We start from the raw sequence: 23,332 nt of genomic DNA, 5'->3' as shown, positions 1-23,332 counted from the left end.
AAACTGTCAGGAGGTAATCTCAGCCTTTCACCTCTTTACCACCCAATCACCCCCACTATATATAGGTCTAGCATATATAAAGTATTTAAAAAGTCACTGATAACAAGAAAGGGACACAAAACCACTTAGTGAGAAAAATGAAGTGTAACTGAGTTATTTATCCCTCCAGCGACTTGTGACAGTGCTGTGAGATAATAATTAATCTTCATCTTCAAATGAGCTAGACGTGCAGACTTGACTTATATTGTAACAAAAGGTTTCAGTCAGGGTGTGGTGAGAAAACAGGGGGCCATGTTACCAATTAACCACATTTACTACGTGTTAGATTTTTATCAAGTTCAAAATACATTTTCGAGAACCGCAAACAAAAATCTTTATGAATTGCTTTGTACAGGTAGGAAGTGGGTAAACATATAGCGTTTTCAGATACATACTACCTAGTTTTCTAGATGTGGGCACATTAAAAATGACCCTTTGGTATGCAAAATAATTTCCCTGAACTCTCATTTGTCAAAAATCATTTGATTTAATACCAACACAGGTGACATGCTAAATTCTGTAACAACCAGATTACGTAAAATAATTAAAAGTAACAGCAGTTAAATATCAGCCATAATTGAATATTAGAAAATTGAAAAGACAGAAACAGATCTCAAAAAAGCACAGAACAGATTCACAAAAAATATACTCATTTGTAATGCTGTAGTTAAAAATGATAAGACATTTCACTGTAGATTCAAAACAGTTTTGAGAAATGTGTTTAAATAAAACAAAGAAAAAATATTAGTAAAAGATGCCGAAAAAGTAGAACTACTCAACCTATGTAGTAACTTTATTGAAATGTGAACACTTCAGCACAGCTGTCTAAAAATGTGCCAGTGGTATTTTCATCAAACTCACCTCACACTTCTTGATGGTACATTTAAGAGAGACTGAGAATGGCCCTGTCTGAGACAGAAACTGTACTTCTCCATCCAAATCTTTATTTATCTGAAAGGAAAAGGAAAAAATCCACATCCATTAGGATTACAGGTTTTATTAAATGCACTGAGACATTTCAGAGGATAACTGGAAGCAATTCTAACCAAGCAAACATTTTTGGTTTAAGCATTAATTCACTTATTACATTCTCAAAATTAAACTTAAGTCTTAATAATCTAAGTCTATTAGCAAAGAGATCAGCAAATGGGGAATGACTGGAGTGCAAACACTGACACAAAACCTAATGATGCAATAAAAGATTGAGCTGATTAAAAAAAAGCCTCCAGGCTCTCTGTGTACATGTTTACTTACAAAAAAGACAGCTGTTTTACAGCAGACAACACAGAAAGTCAAGGGTTAATCATCACTGGCACACAAATAGACTAGGAAATGACATGTGGAACAACAACAAAAAAATTAAACTGGATTTCAAACGAATAAAACCATTACCCTAATGTTTTTTCTTGAATTATTCGTTAGTCTTGTTGAAAATATGACAGGTGCCAAGAAAGGTTAATCTACTAAAGCACATCTCAGCAAACAATTTCAGAAATACCTGAACCACCTCAACTCCAGTGAAGCATTGAGTTCATGCTTTTGTATTCAATTTTTGTATTGTGGTAATAGAATAAATCAAAAAAGAACTTTGCTTGAAGTGCTGGATTTCATTTTGCCCATTGCTGAAAGACAAGTGATCTGTAACACAGCTACAGCAAGCAGGGTTTTTGCTGTCCAAGCGTGAAACTCTAGCTTCCAAATGATGGGAACTATTCTGTCTTGCGAAGGTGGATCATAATAACCCTTTTCAAGGAAAAATGTTTTGAATGCTCATCCCTCAGGATTAAGTTCAGTTTGCATATTAGCCAAGGCAATGGAAAGTGTTACTCTTCAAAGAAGCCAAGAACAGGTCTCTCTCGTCGGGCAGTGTAAGAGGAATGGGTCAGTGCAGAATAAACACACACATGTCATCGAAATGCAACTCAATCACTAGTGGTTTGTCATCTTACCATTGGTTTAAAGGTGACCAGCATGTCACAGGACATCCCAGCAGACATAGCCCCTGGGGGTTCAAAGCTGGAATAGCACAGAAAAAGAAATCAGAACAGCTTTTCCATTTGGTTAGAAAAAAGCCTGAACTATGATTTACAGTAGGTGGATACATGAGTTAAGACAAGGAGAAGAACATCCTTGATAATCTGATTTTTAGAATAGGCAGGATCTTGCACTCAGCTGCTGAACTGTGGTGGTCTATTATATAGTGCAAAACTGGGTATTATGAAATATATGATGTATAAATTATTTAAAAAAATATCTGAGAACCGAAGACCTGTAAAAACAACTTACACAGGATATAGGTTTTCACTAGTTCAGTTTTTGTTATAGCAATATTTTGAAATGTGATTACCTTGTATATGTGTTTATTTGTGCGGAATTCAATTTACTCAGTATTATTTTACTTTCTTTGAAAGAAACATTAAATCACATAACCAAATAACCAAAGAGCAGAATATGCATTTCAAGAACGGGTACTGTATATCTTGACCTTTAACTGTCTGAGGCATGAAAGTGCCATTCCTCTCCACTTTTTAATCCAAATAACAAAAGATAAGTTACAATATAAAAGATGAGTTTTGCAATAAAACCAGCACAAGAGAATGACCCAGAGTTAGAAAGCATTTAAGAAAACATTTTATGGTCAGATTGTATAGAACAATTCAAACTAAAATCAAGTAGTGTGCCACATATTCTGGAAATACAGATGATGTAGGAGCTGCTGCCCCTGGCTAAATGAAGTTCTCCCAGAAAGAAATACAATAAAAATAAATGAAGCACTGTGTGGGCACAAAAGTCAACATATTAGTGTTGTTTCAGAAACAAATTCATTTTGCTAAACATTTTCTTCAGGCAAAAGCAGCCCTTGGTAATGAACATTCAAAGCCACAGAAAACTGAAGATGTGACGTGAGAAAAAGTTGCATGCCTTGAGCAGTTTAAAAACCCTAAGCCCTCTAAACACACGGGGAAGAAGAAGATAATAGAAGATTTACAGTTGTTATAAGAAAAGATTGTTGGTCCAAAAAATAATTTGACTGTGATTGTACAATATAGGGTTAATAACTTCCAATGCATGTAGAAATATTTATGGATAGCAAAATTAGGAAATTGAAGATTACAGTGACTCTTACCACCTTCTGTGCCTCCTCAAATCTCTTCATAAACACAATATTATAGCATTATATCATTTTATTGCCAATGTTTGAGTGGCTGAAGGCATGTGGTGAAACAATTCCAAGGTGTCAACATCTCATGATATAAGAATTATCTTGAGTATTAGCACTTAAATTAGCTGCTTTTCATAAATGACATACTTTCACATTATCCCTATTCAATTCAATATTATATTCAACCTGGTCTTTAGCATATGGACAGGACATGAGAAATACACGCAAACACACACGGCTCTCACCTGATGCACTGGATGTACTGTATGTAAAGGACACAAGACATTTTTGTTTTCTCTACAGGGTGTCACAGTGATGGGGTGTTTGGTACTACTGGCTCAGACTTCTTCGGACCTGGGTTGAATCACAGACTTGAATGCCTTCTGCTTTGAGTTTGCATAGCCTCTGTATACCTGCATGGCAGTATGAGTGCCCTGGTCTCCCTTGGTCTGAATTGTATGTGTGCCCTGGGACGGATGCACATACACATCAAAGGCATAGCAACCCATCAATGCTTACCTGCAATAGCCTTTTTTCTAATAATACACAAACACTTTGTATATAAAAGAAAAAGCAAAGTACAGATCAAAATCTAAACTAAATACTAAAAAAAGGAAAGTGGGTTCAAACTCTGAAGAATGTGCATTGTCAACACACCCCAAAATGCATTATTTGCTTTCAAGGACATTGGTGGGAATATGTTTTATAATCCCTCCAGTATCTTTTGACCTACTTCTGTGAATGTAATTTTTTTTGTTTTATCCCTCATAAAATAAAAAAGCTTGCAAAAGTAAGACAAAACAAATCCCCTTGTCATTAAAGTGATGAGAACTTCTTAATTTTGTCACTAAGAAAAATTAATATCAATCAGTAGTAAAGCACTACAATTTAGATTACCTCCACAGATGTACGCCTTTGTAATTTTCTGTCTGATTGCTCAAGCTGACAACACTCTCAAGTGGTAATGATTTGAAAGCTTTTTTTTCGCAACTGAATCTTAATATTAAAGTTATGCATTGGCTGGAAGTAAAATAATTATCAATACATCAAGTATACCTTTACATCAGGTCTTTTTTTTATATTGGAAATGTGTGTTCACAGACTTTCACTGTTTTTCCCCCCCAACATTATTCTGTGACTTTTTTTTAACCCCAAAGAGATCCATTCTGAACGTGAAACGTAGTAGCTACAAGACCCTGTTTTTAAAAGATCTAGAAATAATAGAAAGGACAAACTCGGTGTGTTACACCTGAAGAAAGCACCACAGCCAAAAATTTTATATTTCTATCTTGTATTTTTCATCATGAATTAAGCTTTACTTGTTCCATTGAAGCCAATACACACTGACACAGCTCCCCACTCGAACATTTAAAAGATCTTCAGCCCTGCAATTTTTAAGGTGACTTTTTCAAGTTCTGGGAAAAAAAATCACTCTATTCAGAACGGCACACTTTTCATCTGTGTAAAAAATGGCAAAAGTTTAGAAGAGCCTCCATAGGTGCTGTGCCAAGGCAGCAGTGTGGTAAAAACACATAACAGCCATGCATAAAATCAGTTTTTGTACTCGTATTGGCCCATATCAGCAGGAAATGCATTATGTCACTTCACTGGAGCGTGCCAGTAACACAGGAGTCACAGGCCTGGCACGGAAAACAGCACTGAGATAAAGAGGTGCCAGCCTCCAGCTTCCCTGCATCTCAAGTCAAAGTGCAGAAACTGCTACTCCTTTTCGAAAATAACTGTTCTAAGATTGAAAAAGAGAGAGGGCGCCCGTACTGTTGACATATCCCGCCTACATGTAAATAAAGAAAACACTGAGTTCCAGAAACTGTTTTCGCCTTTAAATGTCCAGTTTCAAATTTGGCTTCAATCCCAAAAAAAGACTTAAGCTTCCATCACCAAAGCACTGTCCAATTAAGCTTAACTCCAAAGTCATTTATCAAAAAAAAAATTGTCTTTACAACACTGACTGCAGACACTATGCTAGATAAGGGTTTTACATTCCGTGTAGTCTAAATGGGCTTGCTGTTGTGGAAATTGCTTTATAGTCTATTGCTTATTTTTGCAGACCTTCACTGTAAGGGCTGGGTTTATTGAGTGGCCCTCTAAAAAGCTATACTTATCCTCTTTCCTAATATTCACAAAGCTGTTTTTTTATTTTACCGATTGCATTAAATACTCTCTACCAGAAAGAGCAGCTTTATGAAAGCCAAACAGGGAACAAGTTTTATTTTCTGAGTACAGTGTTTACATAAGTTGCTGAATAGCTTATTTGTATTTTTCGGTAAGTGGATTTTCCTGGCAAATTCTGCTTTCAATAGAAGAACTCATATTCCTTAAATCCAAAAATAATGAAAGATTTAAAAAAATGCTTTTCTTTAAATTTTTCTAAATTATATTTACAAGATACATTTTCACACTATATAGAAAACTGTTAAATGACCAGAACAAAATGGTTATGTTTAATCTACTTTCACAATCCTTGTCATATCCTAACTGTCAAAATAAATGAGGTTTTCGTACTTTAAATGAATTATATTTGAAAATCCAGGCAATTCTATGAAGAGTTTTTTTCAGAATGCTAAGCATAATACAAAACAGTTCAGCATGACTTTATCAAGTTATGTTTACCTTTTGCTAAAATGATAATTCAATGCAACTCAGCAAAACCTTTAATGAGAGGAGATAATAAATCGGTACCAAGTGAAAATATTTTTTTCTGTGCTTGCAATAAATCTTTTCCAAAACAGAAGTTGTGTATTTCCCCTTCTGCACATCTGAATAACAAGGTTAGTGTAGACCATTTATTAATGATCTTCTATCGAATTATATTGTCAAATTTAGAAAATCATTATTAATAGTATTCAGCTAACAGTTCTCCATTTTGCCAACTGCATCATTTCACCAGTGCATTTAATTGTGGTTAATTGAAAAAGCCATTAACTTTGTTTTCATGGAAATTCTCCTTTATTTTCTTCCTGGAAGAAATAAAATCCTATCAGTACAAGCTCCTTGGAGAGAAAGAACCAGTCCAAAAATGGTGGATTCATCTTTATGGGGTGTGGCATTACACAGGGGCGTGTTCAGTGTGGAGGCGGAGCCCTGATTAAGGGCGACGCGTTGCCGTTGTAACCACAGCTGTTCTGGCTAATTAATGACGAGCCGCAGATGTGGGGCCCTTTAAAACACACCGAGCACCTCCTGGAGGGACGAGCGGACCCCCGCAAGGGGAGGGTCATTCCAGCGGCAGTCCTGGAGGGGGATTGTGACCGAGCGTAGGGCCGTTGTTTTTCTTTCATTTTCTTTTCTTTTTCTGTCCCGCCGTGCATCTCCACCAGGGCAGGCTGACCCTTTTTGCACGAGTTGAGTTTTTATTTTTGAGTTTTGGCCTTGCGCCCCCTGCTCTAGACTGGACCCCGTTAAATAAGGTCAGTCCAGTCCAGTTACCGATGTGCTAAGCGGGTTCTTTGTCCCAGGCTGGGCCGTTAGACAGGGTATTTGCAGGCTGGATGCCGAAGTGCACAGGGGAGCATTTTTCTATTTTTGCTTTTTGTATCGTTTTTCCCCTTTTGTGTTATTATCGGTTTTTGCTAACCTCATGCCGGTGCCTCCGCCCCCTCGGGTGGGGCGTCAACTTTTACCGGTGCTCACCGCGGCTCCGCCCACTCCCGTGTTGTTACAAGGGGATTGCTCATATTGTTGTGATATTTAAAGACCATGGGGGAGAAATTTACCCCAATTTCACAACAAACAAAATGTCTGTTACACCTTTTACTGTCTGTACATATATACACATTTCTAAATAAAGTGAGCATCTAAAAAAAACATTGCATGCAGTATGAAAATCCATTTCTAAATACCTTATATATAAAACAAAACACAACGACTTGAAAGTGCTATATACTGAAAGAGTTCTGCCTTGTGCTGTTTTTATCCTTCATTAAGCACTGCACTGTTCCTGGTTGGAAACGGAACATTTATGCAATCAGTAGATCCAGGGTTTAATTAAATCAATGGTTAATCTAGAAAAAGCTTTTAAGAAATAAACATGTTTGATAATACTGACCATATGGAGGATAATCGCTCCTTACCTTTCTTGGGGTTTTTGTGGCTTTGAATGTCTTGTCTTGTAATGAGGGAATATTCATTACATAAAAATGTTCATTCTCGCTTCATGAAGCTATACACTGCTGTGCAGGAGTCCTAGACTTATTCTTTTCATTTAAGAGTTTTTCCCATCTTTACATAGATTTTTTTTTTAAATTATTTTCGCAAATGTCAAGGTTATGAAAGATGAAGGATACGTTTTGGAAGAGAACATCACAGCCGATGACAATTTAATTTATCTGAAACTGAAACCCCCAAGATAACTCAAAGAGAATGGAGAACCAAATATTGAAGATGGAAAAATTTCAGAAACAAAATGGGTGAAGACAGAAGACACAGAGAAAGTCCAATTAAGACAGGATATCCTGATTTTTCTCAGGGTAGAATTTCAACACGAAAAAATTTCCAAATAAAGCACCAATACTCACTGCACAGAGATGAAATCTTTCAGGTGCTCACTAACTCCCAATAGCTTGCAGAAATTGATTGAGTAGGAGACATTAGTCAGAGTTACCCTCTTCTTATATGTCTTTCCGACATCAAAATCCTAAAGCAGGTGTAAAAGGCACAGAGTGAAGTCCTTTCTTAAACAAAATTAAATACTTTTATACTTGAATGACTTTAATGATCGATACTGAGTTTAAAGGACAGTCTCAACAGGATGTCCAATTGTTCAATTAATGTAACATTCATATTCATATAACACAAAAACGTGGCATTTTTGTTGTGTACTGTATGGATTTAACCCCTTGTTTCAGTTGCATTCGACAACTTAAAGATTACAATTGCAAGAGATGGCCTTCAAGTAGGTGAAGTGGAATACACGTACTGTATGTAGTCGAAAGCTATATACTGTAAAACCTTTGAAATGACAATTAATTTGGTCTAAAAGCATATCATCTTCAACATGATAGATCTATATGAGTGAAAAGCTTTTTTTCTAGAAATCAGCATGGTTTCAGTACTATTTTCCTTTCCATTACATATCACAGACACAAACAGATAATTGTATTTCTGCAGTCTTTAGAAGGGAGATGGAGTGCACACGAGATTGGACCCAATGGTACCTTGAAGTGAATGACTTCTGGTTTGCTGCAGAAAGGGCATCCTTTAAATTCCCTACCAACCACAACTTGCTTTCGCACTATTCCACTCCTCTGCTTCTCCAGAGTCCGAGCTAAAATCTCTTGGTCCATTTTGCTTAAATTGACAGGTTTGGATTTTGCATCATCCTTAGGTATCTAGTAAAACAGACAGAAATTTGGCAACACACATTGCAAACATTTAATCTTGAGAAGTTTTCATAGTTCAGAAGTTCTTGTTTTTGTTTTATTCTCAGTAAGAGAGAATGTTATTTAGCAAGTATCTAGAAGGTTTGATCAGTCAAGATGTCAAACTACACTGGAGAAAGGAAAAAAAGCAACCAGGAAAATGAAGTACATTGTACTTGGCACCTGGATTCTGTTGGGAATGTTGTAAAATATCTACAAAAGTAAGTCAAACAATGACCTGGTTATTTGTGAGTGTGCACATCATGGATTACATAACTGACCACTGGGGATCACTGCTTGAGCTAGGAGAGCACAAATGAGTCTTGGTCAAATTCAGGACACGTGATGATGTTAGTTCCTATAAAGATTTAAGCAAACCAAATCCTGAGATTTTCCACATTAGTGAGTTTGATAACATGAACGGACTCATATCAATGTGCCTTGTCAGTAAATGGTGCAAATTAGAAATCTAGTTTAACAAACCCATTTTTCATAATGAAGAAATATTCACTGCAATGTCACAGCATGCAGGAGCTAAGGCCGTTGGGGATTGTGTGAATGCAGTCTTTGCATTTTGGAGTTTTTCAGGTCTTTCAGGTGTTTTAGGTCCTGAGAAGGATTATTAATCTATATATCAAACGTTTACACAGAGATGCAATTCTAGTATCATATTGAAACTGTTTACTTAAATCTAGGTTTGACAAAGCAAACAGCCTTGTGTTGAGTTTTCACAATTTAAAGTAAGTTCAACTCATTTAAACTACACTTTTTGATGGAGTTTTGTGTCTTTTTTTGTGATTGAGTTAATCACATTCAAATTTAGAAAGAGGTATGATATCCCATGAGAAATTTATTTTCTATAAAGCTAATTTCACTTTTTAATCCTGGATGGGTAAAGACACCAAATTCTATCCAAGGCTGTTTCACCAGATGTTTGTCTATGAAATCTGTTGTGAATATGCTGTCAGGACCATTGCTTCAGAAAAGCATATTACTGCATTTTTACATTCACTGTGGAAAATGAATAATGGCAGGCAGCAGTTCTTAACCTTCAGGAATAATTTAAAATACTTTCAACAGAATGAACAGGCCCTGTAGTCCACTGCAAATGGATTCTTTGGGGGCTGACCAGAGGAAAGTACTGAATAACTGCTCATAGAAAATAAATCCAACTTTAAAACATCAGCACACAGTCAAGATTTCTTGACAGGTTTAATAACTTGCATTATATGAACAGGTTTTTGACACTTACATAGATCCCCCAAACATAAAAACGTATTTTATTGAAACTATGACGCATTGTGCTTTGATTTAACATGTGCCTTATTCATGTTTTGAATCAGCATCAGCTAATCCAAAAGCCCAGTGACTGATGTCTGCTCCCTACTGGGTAGAACCAAGAAACCATGACTAAATAAATCCCATACATCCATGTCTTTGTTCTGTAATTTGCTTAGTGTCTCTATGTTATGATTTAATCCAAACTTTAAGGCTAAAATCATGAAATACTCAAGTGAAACACATTCAGTTTAAAAAGACAATCAGAATTTCATAAAGTTTAAAAATGTGAATGTCAAATTGAATTATATTTATATATAGGAGGCCCACCTAGTGCTATTCATAACACTATAAACTGAAATGTATAATTTCCCAATGTGTCTTTACATGCTTGATTCCATTTGAAGCTGATATCTCCAAGAGAAATGCATTTTTTTTGTTCTGAATTCTAAAGGAATACTATTTCTATCCAGAGAAAATAATAGCAGATGTAAAAAAAAGCACAGGAAGTTCCATTAATATGTCAAGCTAGATAGAGAGAATATTACTTCTTAATCTGGCTGTTAGCATTTTAGTATGTTATGTTAATATGGCAAACACTGAATAAATTTGAACCATTTTGAAACATCTCTCAAAACACCCTCTGTTTTGTGAAGGAGACAACAATTATAAAATAGCCTTGAAAATTGAAAGTTTGGATACGTCATACAAAAAGAATGACATCATAACCAAATCTAAAAAATAATTTAGCAGAACACAAACAAATACTTTAAAGCTGTGATCTTAATATTGATAGTATGGATGGCAATTTATTATTTAGAGTGTTCTATAAAATATTAAACAAAGAACCTTACGTTTTCTCAGAACATCACAACATGGCACACAATGCGGTAGCTACCAGGGGGTTAATGAGCTTTTTTCTGTTAAAGAAAGCCTTATATCTAATGGTGTTAAAAAACAACTAATTTAATTTCAAAGCCAATTAGGTCGAAGTATGAGCTATGGAATTTGCAACTTGTTAATCAAACAGAAGATGATATTATAACGGTACTTTTTACAAGAAATAAATGAGGGCTGATAAACAGCTATTAAAAGTATAATCTATTATAACATCAGTGAAGCTCCATTCTGCTGCCTCCAGCAGTCCTGAAACAAATTATACACACAATGTATCCAGTTATTTAAAAGGCTATAAATGTCACAAGTATTAACACCCCCAACAATGAATAAAGTCATTAACTAAATTTTGTCTTTCTTGGAGGCTACATTACAATGAGGAGTCAGAATTATTATATTAGAAAGAATGTTTTTCGTGTGACATACAATATAGGTCTAGTCATTTTTAAAATCATCCTCATGATCATCTTCATCTACTATTTGATTAAGTAAGTAATTCCATTCAGTTTTCAAAAGCAAAAAATTAATTTAAAAAGTAATACATTAATAAGTAAGGAACCCAAGAAGTTTCCCAGCTTTTTACATGATTCAGCTTAATCCCCTGTTAACACAAGATGAGCTACCATAATGGGCTATTATGACATGATTTTCTGAACCAAATGTTAAAACTATATTTTCCACTTGGCTTCCTCACTCACAGAACTAGCAGGGCTGAATGTCATGTTCTGTTGAGAACGTCAGAAGTACAAGCAAATATGAAGTGATGCCTGTCATCACAAATTTTGGAGCAGGGGCGATTCAGCTACATAGGTGCCTTAAAATGATTGAGCTCAGAGAACCAATGCACTGTTTTCAATAAACTCCTCATAAGCACTGTTATAACTCCGTGTCTCTCTCACTTAGTATTTCAATTACTGTTCTGAAGACAGATGATGTGCCCGCTGCATCTCTGTTTATAAGCATGGATGTTGGCCAGAATTCTGGTGCTCCCCTTTCAATCAATAATGTTTCAACAAATTATCAGAACGTTCCCACTATAAACTCATAGAAGTTTCTCAGCACAAGGATTTTCTTAGAGCAAACAAACAGAAATGAAACAGGATAGGAAACAGAATGTTGGGGCAATGACACAAATATACATACATAAAACTACACTGATATCAGGAATGTTGTAGAGCATCTATTTGAATTAACTTTGAATGGATGCCTTGATTCTTTGGTCTAATACCCTGAGCCTGTGTGCTCCTGTACCTTCACAAATAATTCTAGAAAAAAGGTCATGTTTCTAGCATGATCTAGCCACAGAGACTGAAATATACATGCAGCCTGTACCTTGTATTCTTTATGCTTCTGATCCCATAGGCCTGTAAATTCAGGTACAGCAAGACTTTCTTCTGTTGTCCTCTCCTCCTCACTGTCATCCCTTTCAGGGGAACCCTGAGAGTCAGGCTGTGTTTCGGGGAGCACGGCTCCATCTTCAGCAACTGGATTCTCATCCTCTGACAATGGGGAAGGAATGCGCCACTCCTGGGAACAGAACAGAAAAGGGGAAAAACATATATCGAGGTTATGGTTATTCTAAAACGACCAAATAAATGGGGCCCAGAATTAGATCAAACCTAATTACATATAACCCACCTCAAATTACAGATCATTTCCTGAACAAGTTGGTCTTTGAATGGCTAACATCTTGTTCATCAGTTATACACAAAACCTCAGAAATGTTTGGTGGAATGTCACTGATGGGACAGTTATTTACCAAATATGTTTCTGAAATGCAGATATATTAGGAAAAATGCTTTCAAGACAGCATTTTCTTACATGAAATCAATTACATTACATTTCTTCAAGTAGGTTTTCCTACTTACTGGAGAATAGCTTTCTTCATCTGCTTCCCCATAAGTTAAATCTAAGTACTCCAATAGTTTCTCACGAGTCTTCGTGGAATAGGTAGCCTTATCCAGGCTCTTCCGATATGTGGGAAAATGTTGAGCTTGGTATTTCTTGCGTTTTTCCAGTAAGGCTTCTTCTTGTAGGATCTTAGAGATTATTTGGATTTTCCTGGATTTTTGTTGCTCCTCAAATGCTCTTAAAGAGAATATATTAAGATAGGAGTACAGTAAGAAAGGAACGTGGTTTAATAAGGAAAGGGTTTTACCCCAAAGACATAGATTATACAGATATTGAAATGCCTCAGAGGGCTCCCATTCATTTCCATTTACACAGCATAAAATGTACCTTATCAAGGCTTCTGGTGCAAATCTTCCAGTTGTTAGTATGAACACTTAGCTTGTTTAAGTTTTAATTACAAACGGTACCATTATAAAACTTCTGTGTGAATGGGGTGAGGGGTGACGTGCTATTCAAACAGGTCCAGGAAGTTATTTTTTTTCATTGATGACTTCAGAGGCCATTGATCTTTCAACCAGTTTCCTCACAGACAGGCACATGAAAGAAACACCTATGGACGCGATTCGTCTTCAAAACTGACAATGATTAGATTTGTCTTTACACATCCAAACAAAAGATAAAAGCTAGACAATGAAAAACAACCTCAAAGAATGTTATCTGGGTGGCATGGCTCCGAGCTCAGAAAGCCTACCGTTTTTTCCTCTCAAATTCCCGCAGTTGTTTCTGCTGGTACATGTACTTAGTGACGTCTCCTCCTTCGGCCCTCACCGACTCCCTCACCAGTCTCTCCTTTTCCTTTTGCCTTGCAATCCTGGCCTTATCACGCGCCTGCAGAGCGCGGAGGTTTTCCTGAAGCCCAAGCACACCCCGATATGATTGAACAAAGTCAGACACGAGTTCTTCAACAACGCCTCTGCTTTAAAATGACATCCACCACACAGGAGCAGAATTTACATTTTGCTGATGTTTATGCACGTACAGCAATGTGGAACAGCAAGGATTTGCTAATCACTAAACTCTAGGATTAATAACAGCAATGCTTTGGATAAAAAACGAAATGCCTATGGTCCCCCCCAAAATGGCTCACTACCTTTCAAACGAAAACACTTTCTTGTGAATAGAACTTTTCTACAATACAGAGGCCAAGATTTATTTTATTTGAAAGGGAAGTTATTACTCCTGCAATGGGTTTCAAGCCATCTCACCCTGGTGGCTGCAATATTTGTCTTCAGTGACAGCACTGCCTGTACTCGTCTCTCCAGTTGCTCTCGACTCTGCATCTCTTCTTCAGCTTCTTTCTGACGAATTCTAGAAGAGTTTTAACAGAGCACCGCATCAAAGGGACAAGTTATTGATTAATTTCATACCAGGACACAGCTCAGAATGCAAAGGAATACAAGCTTTACAAAATCAAAAGCTTGTACAATAATTCAATCATCCCACTTTTAGAATTCTAAAAAACATGAATCCTTAACAGGAATTTCCAAAATTAAAACTTTATTGTTATCCACTAAGGGAAGGTTTTATGGCAGAGTCCAACACAAAAATACAGCATAACAACCACCACCAACAACGAGGTCAAGACAAACAATATTTCAAGACAAATATAGAATGTTTATTTTTTTATTACATACGATTACAAATTAAAATTAAACAACATTTTCCTAAAGAGATTCTACTACATTACCCTTAACCTAATGAACAAAATTTGTTTTTTCACGAGACAATGCCTGGCTGGCTTGAGGGAAAAGAAACAGACATCCAATACCTTCCACAGAACAAGCCCCAGATCTCAATCCCATTAAAAACAGGTAGAATCAGTGGCAAAAGCAGTTTAATCCCCTCACTGTGATATTTTTGTAGCTGTTAAAACTCACTAATCCAACTAATTTTCTTGTAAATTCTTCAAAACACAACTAAACAATAACAGAGGAGTACAACATCACACCAATCTTTCTCCACACCAACATCATTGGTGGTTTCCTCTCCAAGTTTCTGCATAAGGAAAACCAATACAGCTCACTTTCTGACCTCTTAATTTAGCTTATTAGTCCACTTTATCAACTTCTATCAGCTTTCCAGGTGAAAGTCCCCCAAGACACAGTAGTTCTTCAGTCTAGAGCTTGATACCCCAGTTCTAAGGTAACCAAGAGATCAAACAATTTTTCCCAAATGTCCCAAGAGGATATAGAACTGGTATGTGAAACCAGTAGACTTGACAGAAGACTAGTGTTCCGACTCAAATATTTGGCAATGCTATACTATGAGGTGAATTTGAAAACTATAGTGCCATGCATTATTGAATAAAAAAAACTTTTAATGTAAAATTCATTGTTTGACATAATTTCCAGTGTTGTTTGCAGCTTTAGAAAGTAAACAGCTCAAATTTGCAAGCAAGACTTTTTTCCTATCTTTCATATTGACAGCTGAGTTAATGCCCTGAAGTGAATGCATATTTTAATTTCTTTAGCATTGCTTTGCTGCACTGACTGCTAAATCAATCATGTTGTGTTTTTCTTCAGTTTTCAATAAAGATGAAAAAAATTAAAAAATATTTCTCTCTCAGATTTCACAAATTATTAGATTCCTTTTTTAAATATGAACTGGATTATATGTTTTCTAACACAGATAATCCTATTATGGTTCTCTGAACTGATAGTTATTCAATAAAAACATCTTGGAAAAGGTGATTTACTAATGCCATCTAAAATCAAATATCAAAATTAAATTAAAAATAAGATATTGGAGGATACTGAATGAGTATGAAATGCCATAAATTATAATATATTTTACTCACAGATCTTAGTAGACTATGCAGAAGTAGCACCTTTATTTATTCTGTACCATCAAACTTCTTTTTTTGGTATTAGAAAGCTATATAAATCATCTTACTTTTACCAGGTGTTAAGCTCTCGTTGCTGGGTGATAAATGAAGTCATTACCTGTTCATCGTCTCCTTCAGATACACAACAGCTTTCTTGTGGTTCTGCTGTGCTTCTACCACTGCCTTGCGATGTTGAGCCTCTCGTTCCTTCAGGGAATTCATCTGTCTTCTAGTAAAAAACAAAGGAAGAGTTAAAATGATCTTAAGATGCTGAGAGCTTATATTAGGGAATAAACTTTGAATAAATTTTCAATTAAAATATGTACTTTTTTATTCTTAATCTAGGACTTTATTTAAGAAAGTAATGAAAAGAAAGACCACAAATAAGAAGAGGCCATTAGGTCCATCATGCTGCATTGATTCTGTTTCGTCATAGACTGGTATTGAAACGCCCTTGACAAGGCCCATATAAAAGGGACAATTCAGAGCATCCAAATGGTCACACCTAATTGAAATGCAAACAGGACTGGATAGAAAAGCATAGTAATTATCAAAACCTATGCTCTGCTGCAGGAAAAGAAATAAGTACTACACAGGAATGTATGGTAAACAAATTAAAAGAGCTCAGTTAACCGATTTGTTTTTATTCTCTACATGTAGTCCCATAAAAAGATTATTACAAGAAAGGCTTCTGCTGTTAAGTGATTTCACTCCAGCATGCAATACATTTATCCATATTGTGCAGCATGCCCCATACCGATCTGTTAACCAATCTCATCCAGGATTTAATTTTTTAGGTATTATGGCATGTTTTTCATTACATTTACCAGGCAATTCTGCAGAAGTTTTTAATTGCTTCCCATTTTCCGATACTGAAAAGTGACAAATTAGCAGTAGTGAGTTGAAGAATGCAAAGCAAATTTTGCCGTAACTTGAACAGTTAAACTGCCAGTGATGCAAGATGCCTAACTTGTAACAATGAGTCACATCATCTAAAAAAGTAGTCAGGCTATGAAAACATTTTTCTAGCATTTCAAAAATATGTTTTCAAACACAATAATTAAAAAGGAAATCATATTTACATATGGAGAAAAAAACTCAAATAAAATATTACACAGGGATCAGATTTTCACTGTGTGAATAGAAAGAAAAGTGTCTCAACATTGCTATGAGCAATCATTGTTGATGTCAGACATCACAACACATCAGATGTGTTGGGGTGTAGTAAATATTTGATTAACAGCCCCTAAAGTTCAATCACCAAAAAGTAACTGCACAGATTCCCCAACAAACTCAAATCACTTTTTCTCAAGCCGGTTCCTCAGCTCGACTGCCCTGGCAGCTGTCTCTTCCTGCCGTAGCCTGCGGGCAGCTTGCTGCTCCTGCTGAGCCTCCAGGGCCTGCTCCTGCCTCTGAACCTCCTGGCGCAGGTGAGAGAACCGCCCCAGCTCCACTTCCACCTGACACAGCTCCAGCCTGTCGGACCACAACAACAATTTCCTTCAGCAGCTGCAGACAAGAACACCCCGAGACCCCAGCAGCTCTACTGAACTGAGCTACAGAGAGCACAGTACAGAGCTGAGCAACAAATTCAGACTTTGAATACTGCTATGTCTACTTCTACTACTATTATTTCTAAATTAATGGAGCGTGTATCTACTTCTACCAATAACAATCATAAAATAATGGTGTCTAATCTTAATATTGTTGCTGTTCAAATTTTAATTATAATTAAAGATATGCAAGGATATGCTACCATTTTAAAACATAAAGTTTTAAAATACTGTCATAACTTTAAAGTCTGAAGTTATAAAAAGCTGGTGGTGCTGTATTAATACCTATCAACTAAGAAAAACAAAGCCTGTTTCTAATGTTGAAAGCTGATAAGCTCCCTAATTTGCCACTGATTCTGGCTTTCTTTAAAGTATCACGTATTTTGCATTTTGATATTTGCCTCACAATTTAAAAATAAAACAAATAATTCTATATTTAAATTATTATATGCCGTGTGTCTTTCAAGTAGAAGAGTTGCAAATTAAATCCCTACTCCAGCATATGCTCCATGTTAATCAGCAGACTGCATAGAAAATTATGCTGAGACGTCTTGATGGCAGATAAGGAGACAGGCAGGCAGTTAGGAATATGATGAGCACCCATGCATGGTATCTCTGACTCTCAGATTGACAGACAGTTCCCAGGAATTTAGAAAAAATGCAATGAAAGCAATAGGGCTTGAAATCTTTGCTGGAAATGATGTCTGAAACCTCATCAAATATGAGCAGTTAGAAAATTTTGGGGTAATTGAACAGAAACAGCTGCATGTTAGAATACAAGAAGCTCTCTTTTTCCAAAATATATAAGCAATTGTACTGTAAGTTAATTAAAATACACATAAAATGTAAATAAGTTAATTTTGGCTATAAAAAAACATCTGAGAAACTTCCTCCTTACACTTAATACTCACTTCAAGTTTGTTAATTTCTTGAGGTAGCTGGTCCTGAGCAATATAATACAGTTGCAGCTGCACAAACATTTGGATTGTGAGGGATGATTGCCTAGTGAAATCTGTTCTTATGATCATTAAAATTTATATCACGATCTTAAATTTTCCCACTACAGTAGCTTCCTCTGTTAAGCACAATATAAAAGTGATGGTCTCAAAATCCAAAATGTATTCCTTAGAAACAGAAGAGATTTCTTGCAGAATTTGTGCAGAATGGGTGGAAAAAAGAACAAAAACAGACTTAGAATTATACAAGAAATGGATGTGGTGGCGCTGTTAGTTATGGGTATTGCAATACTCACTCTCTCAGACTTAGGGTCAGAAACACAAAGCCAAATTTCCAGCCCCTGGTTGGAGCCAAGAGAGAAATCAAGATTCTCGCCCCCTTTGACTTACTCATTTTGTGTCAATGCCATTGCTATCTGTGACTCAAGGTCCTCTTCCCCCTGGAGCTCTGAACAAAGTCGTTTGTGCAGGGCCCGCAGGCGGAACAACGCTGCACTGTTGAGAAACAGGACAAAAATAACAGCATAAAAGTAAAAAAAAAGATGAATATTTAAACTCTGTAAAATGGGGAACAATTAGAATACCTTGAGGCAGAAAAAAACACTTTTGCATTCAGCTTGTGTACAAAGCGCAATTCAATTTCACTTTATGACATATCACTTGCCATTGGGAGCTGACAGCCTGTTAAGTGTATAAGAAAGCTCTCAAAGTGCCACTTGCTATGCTTCCTACAAAGACCTTCTTCAAGGAAACTATGTCATAGTAGCTCTCTTTGGAAGTGGGTTAGAAGTAAGGTTTGCAGGTGCATTATCGGCAGCTGCCTGCAAAAAAGGCAATGAAAGGGGTGAATGGATAACAAAATCCAGTTAACCTGTCTTGTAGCCAATTGGACACCTCTTTCATAGCTTTGCAACCCATGAAGAGAACACATTATCAGAAGATACACAGCAGAGAAACAGTGAATTAAAGAGTTTTTGCATTCTTGTATAAACATTACTGACATTACTTAAACACAATAAATTAATTTCATTCTTAATTGCCTAATAACGTCCTGGAAGGTTCTCATTTCCTCAAGAATGAGCTTGAGCATGATCATTTTTCACACCATTTAATCATATAAAGCTTTTTGAAAGTATAATGACTGGTCTTAATTAAGTATGAAGCTCTTGTTGAAAGCCATGTATTTTCTACAGTGTTTTATAACAACAGTTCTAGAGTAGCAGCTCCTCCATGTGTGAGAAGTATAGCCTAGGAATACACAAGTTTGGTGGTTGAGCATTTCCAGGTGTCTACCTACGTGTTCTCAGACTCTTTCAGCTCCTCAATATCTCTTTCCACCACGTCTCGTTGCTTCCCCAGCTCTGCGATACGTAGCCGGCATGCCTTCAGTTCCTCCCTTACAACAAAGACAGTCACAGTCGGTCTGTGGGTCTCAGAGCCAAGGCAGGAACACAAGACAGCATGCCCTGAGCTGGCTTAGACAGCAGTCTTTTACCCTGTATGGAGTCCAGTTCTGTCTTGGATTATCTCGCTCTGGAGGTACAGCAACACCGAGAAGCTATTTTCGTCCTAAAATATGGTGCGTTTCAAATTACATAAATTAGGTCTAAATACATATGAATAAGCTCAATTTTGCAGAAAAACAGACAAAAACAAAGTAAAAAAGCAGTTACATCTTAGGTATTATTAAATAATTACTTTTAATTTTATAATTCTATATTTTTTTACCACTGTGACGTTCCATGCAGGGGTAAGCAGTTAAACTGACCTGATAAAACCCCCAAACACAAGAGTGAAACATTAATTTCAAAAACAGGGGGGCTACCCGTATTGTACAGTCAAGGGAATCCTGCTGAATCTGCGGTCAGGGAATAAGTTCTGTCTGGGAATGCATTACTGTCGTCACCATACAGTTCCTATGCATTATACTGTAGATGCCAGTTTTAAAATTTTCTTGTCGTTCCAGCTGCTGCATGGGAGTAAGAGAGACACGCTTGCTAGAACATTTCATAGCCCCGGGTTGGAGCAGACGAAGGTGCACTGGCATGGGGAGAGCAGCAGCTCTCTACACACAGCTTTTCTAATCACTGCTATAGATCAGCTCCAGGCCTCCCAATGTGAATTCTCTTTGCCATCAAATGAGCTGCATCACTGCAATCTGCCACTGGGGTGAAAAAAAAATACCGATAAAGGAAAGAAAAATGATGATCTCCCTGCCACCTCTGAGACCAGCGAGGAAGTTAAATTTGACAGGCACACTGACTGTTTCCAATTACCCCTGGAAATTTCTGCCGTGCGTAATTTATTTAGTTAATAACTACAGTGCATTACACTACATCGCAAAAGTGAAAACCTAGCGTAGTCATGATCATCGAAACACAGCTCCACAGACTTGGAAGCGTATTATTTTGTAAGTGTGTCCTATCTGGGCTGATAATAAAGGTAGAAATATAGCATGATAATTTCTTTGGTAAAGTAAAAAGGGCTTTAACAGATGAACCAGTTGATGTGGAAATTAACCTTCTGTTCTGAGCTGGTCCAGAAAGGGAGTAGATGCTGCCAGGGTTATGTTCTTGATGTAAGTCTAATTTCTAATAGAAACAAACCTGGCTTTCAGGACATCGTGCTCCTTCTGTTTGTAGAAGGAGTCCAGCTGGTCCAGGTTTCTTCGCAGCTTGAATATCCGCACTCTCTCAGCATAGCTCTTCTTTTTACTGCGGTCCTGGTCTTCAGTCAGATAAGCCTCTTCCTCTTCCCTTTCAGACAGAAGACACGGAATTAGCAGTAACTACTACAGCTTTATTATTTTTTACAGACACTAAAGTGGCATATGGTGTTCACAAAGGTCAAATAATGTTTCTGTAATTAATTAAAAGGAAAGAGTTAGTTCAGTTTAGCTTCTGTTACATGTTATTTTAAATTGTATATTTATGTTTTGGGCAATGGTTAAAAAAGTGTACTACCAAATATATACATAAACTGCTCTTTTTACTTAAATTTAAAAGTATTAGGTTATGGTGTAAGACATAACTTATACACTCAAAAATTAATACTTTTAAAGGTAACTGCTCAAAAAATTGTTTGGATTACATCTCAGCTTCATTCATCAATACTTTAAGCCATATACATTTATACAGTATATACAGTATAAGACTAAAACATGTGACATTTTAAGTATAGATGCTTATCTATGGACTTATACATCAAATACTACAAGAGACCAACAATAAAGTTAATTATATAAGCATGCTTACTGTTTTCCATCACCTCCTGAACTTCCTGCCTTGCTTAATTAATTTAATAAGTTACAGTGCATTACACTATACTTTCTTTATCTTTGTTAAATAAACTAGACCTGTATTTCTCCACTTATTTTATATCGAGATAGAATTTGAACAGGTTTACAAGTGTGGCAGATTTTGTGCACATTCTTTATCCCAATCTGACATTCCAAAAATCCCATGCATCCACATCACACTAACCAGCTAGAGGAGGAGCTGAAACCTCCAAATTCATCTGCAGATGTAGGAAACAATGTGTCTTCATCTTGGAACCCTTCCTTGTCAGCCTCCTCATCTTGAAACAAAAAAAAATCATTTAATTAGCCAATGTAAAAAAAAAACTCCTTTATTGAGATGCAGCAATTGCAGTTTTTCCCTGAAGCACTTAAACACACTGCTACAAAAATCAGGACACAGTCAGAGAACCAGTTATAAAAGCTAAAGTATTATTTTTTTTAAAAGAAAGACCTAGATAAACAACAAGATTTATGAAACATCAGAGAGTATTTTGTCCACAAAAAGTCATTAGGTTGCTTACTGTATGTGTACTACTTTATAACAGGCAACCAGAATTTTTGTAGCAAGTATATATAGTAGCTACAGTACAGTATCTATTTCCAAGGAATGTCTAATTGAAGGAAAATAGTCTTAAAAAGAATAAACAGAACAATGCAGCTGCAAAGTCCATGATAGGTTCCATCACTGCTATTTTATTTTACATTGAAATCATTTGTTGAATTGTGGAAATTTCATGAGGTCTTTCTGCAATTTATGATTGCATTACTGATTAACCTCGGGCAAATGTATTACATTATAAACAAAGCCGACACCTGGCTGGGGTTTGAGTTTTATTAATAAGCATGACAATTTCAACTTCTTATTGTATTATTGAATTATTATCTTCACTGCATCATCCTTTTCCTCAACATGCTACACACAGCCTAAGTATTTTTGCCATAGCTCCCAGACGTCACAGTGATTGCCCAAATTAATGTTACTGCTCTCAACAGCACAATCTAATAGTAAAAAAAAAAACATCTTGCGGACTGCTCAAGCGCTAAAACACAATTTAGGAAGGAAAGAGAACTCTGGAAATGGCTCTGCCAGATTGCAAAGGAAACAATTATCATTTGTTTCAAGAAGCAATGAAACACATGAGAAAAAACAGAGACATTGTGTAGATGCAAGAGCATAAAGATATCTTGAACATTGTTAGAAAGTATTCTGCAGTTAATTGGCTTATAAGCAGCTTTGAATAATTAGCATATTCCCCATTAATTCAGTGGTTTAAACTTTCATAATCCTCCAAAACTTGCAGCATTAAAAAATTCGCTTTTTTTCTGTGCCTCTTTCATGCATGACAGTATTTCTAATAGACTTTTCAAACGCAGGTTTCAAATTCCTTGAAAGATAAAAGTTGTAGTATTATATTTTCCAAAAATGACACAATAATAATCTATTTTCCTTCCAAATTATGGTATTTTTCACTCATTCATCTGTTTCCTTTTGTAATGACTGATATAATTACATCCAATTATTTTCATCTTAGGCCCTACCACCTAAATAATTGATTCTAGTAAGTACTGTAGAGGATAAACAACGATGCCACATATTAATTTTAAATTTTAAAAACTTTGTAGCCAAAACTATTATGAATGTGTCTGTTCTAGAATGATTACATTTTTTAGAAAGCACAATTAAACTCCACACGTACCACCCCCCCCAAAAAAATAACTTGAATTTATTTTTTCAGTTTCACAGTTATATCTTGAAAATGATTTTCTGATCAAATTTTCCCTACACACACCCAGATATATACTATCCATATTATTCATAAAACGTTGCAAGGGTAGTAAAGGAAAAGAAGAGTTATCTTTCTAGACTAGTGCCCACAGATCACTGAGCAGCAGAAGACGAAGACAGCAGCCACGACAGCTCTGATTAACCTGCAGATTGGTCATCGTCAGTCCATACGCTCTTTAGCGGCGTGTGTCCGTCAGAAACCGCTGACATCTCTCCTTCCGAACACGGGCGGGTTTCAGTCGCGTCCAT

At 36.3% G+C, this 23,332-nt stretch overlaps 1 protein-coding gene across 1 annotated transcript in view; it reads right to left on the bottom strand.

Moving 5' to 3' along the window:
• Positions 1-23,332, bottom strand: part of cfap74 (cilia and flagella associated protein 74) — a 52,478-nt gene extending 29,146 nt beyond the window's left edge. Inside the window, exons 1-15 of the mRNA XM_088937863.1 lie at positions 23,227-23,332; positions 21,482-21,575; positions 20,606-20,755; positions 19,297-19,395; positions 18,390-18,494; positions 16,793-16,966; positions 15,609-15,719; positions 13,872-13,974; positions 13,358-13,515; positions 12,624-12,843; positions 12,088-12,282; positions 8,377-8,550; positions 7,738-7,856; positions 1,989-2,055; positions 901-990 (exon numbers count right to left, since the gene is read on the bottom strand). Coding sequence (XP_088793989.1) covers positions 901-990; positions 1,989-2,055; positions 7,738-7,856; positions 8,377-8,550; positions 12,088-12,282; positions 12,624-12,843; positions 13,358-13,515; positions 13,872-13,974; positions 15,609-15,719; positions 16,793-16,966; positions 18,390-18,494; positions 19,297-19,395; positions 20,606-20,755; positions 21,482-21,575; positions 23,227-23,332 — 1,965 coding nt within the window. The remainder of the gene's footprint in view (positions 1-900; positions 991-1,988; positions 2,056-7,737; positions 7,857-8,376; positions 8,551-12,087; positions 12,283-12,623; positions 12,844-13,357; positions 13,516-13,871; positions 13,975-15,608; positions 15,720-16,792; positions 16,967-18,389; positions 18,495-19,296; positions 19,396-20,605; positions 20,756-21,481; positions 21,576-23,226) is intronic.

Source organism: Atractosteus spatula, chromosome 20 (assembly GCF_055471065.1).
Source record: "Atractosteus spatula isolate fAtrSpa1 chromosome 20, fAtrSpa1.hap1, whole genome shotgun sequence".
NCBI classification, from domain to species: Eukaryota; Metazoa; Chordata; class Actinopteri; order Semionotiformes; family Lepisosteidae; genus Atractosteus; species Atractosteus spatula.
Note: the sequence above shows the minus strand (reverse complement) of the source record. Positions and strands in the feature narration are given on the sequence as shown.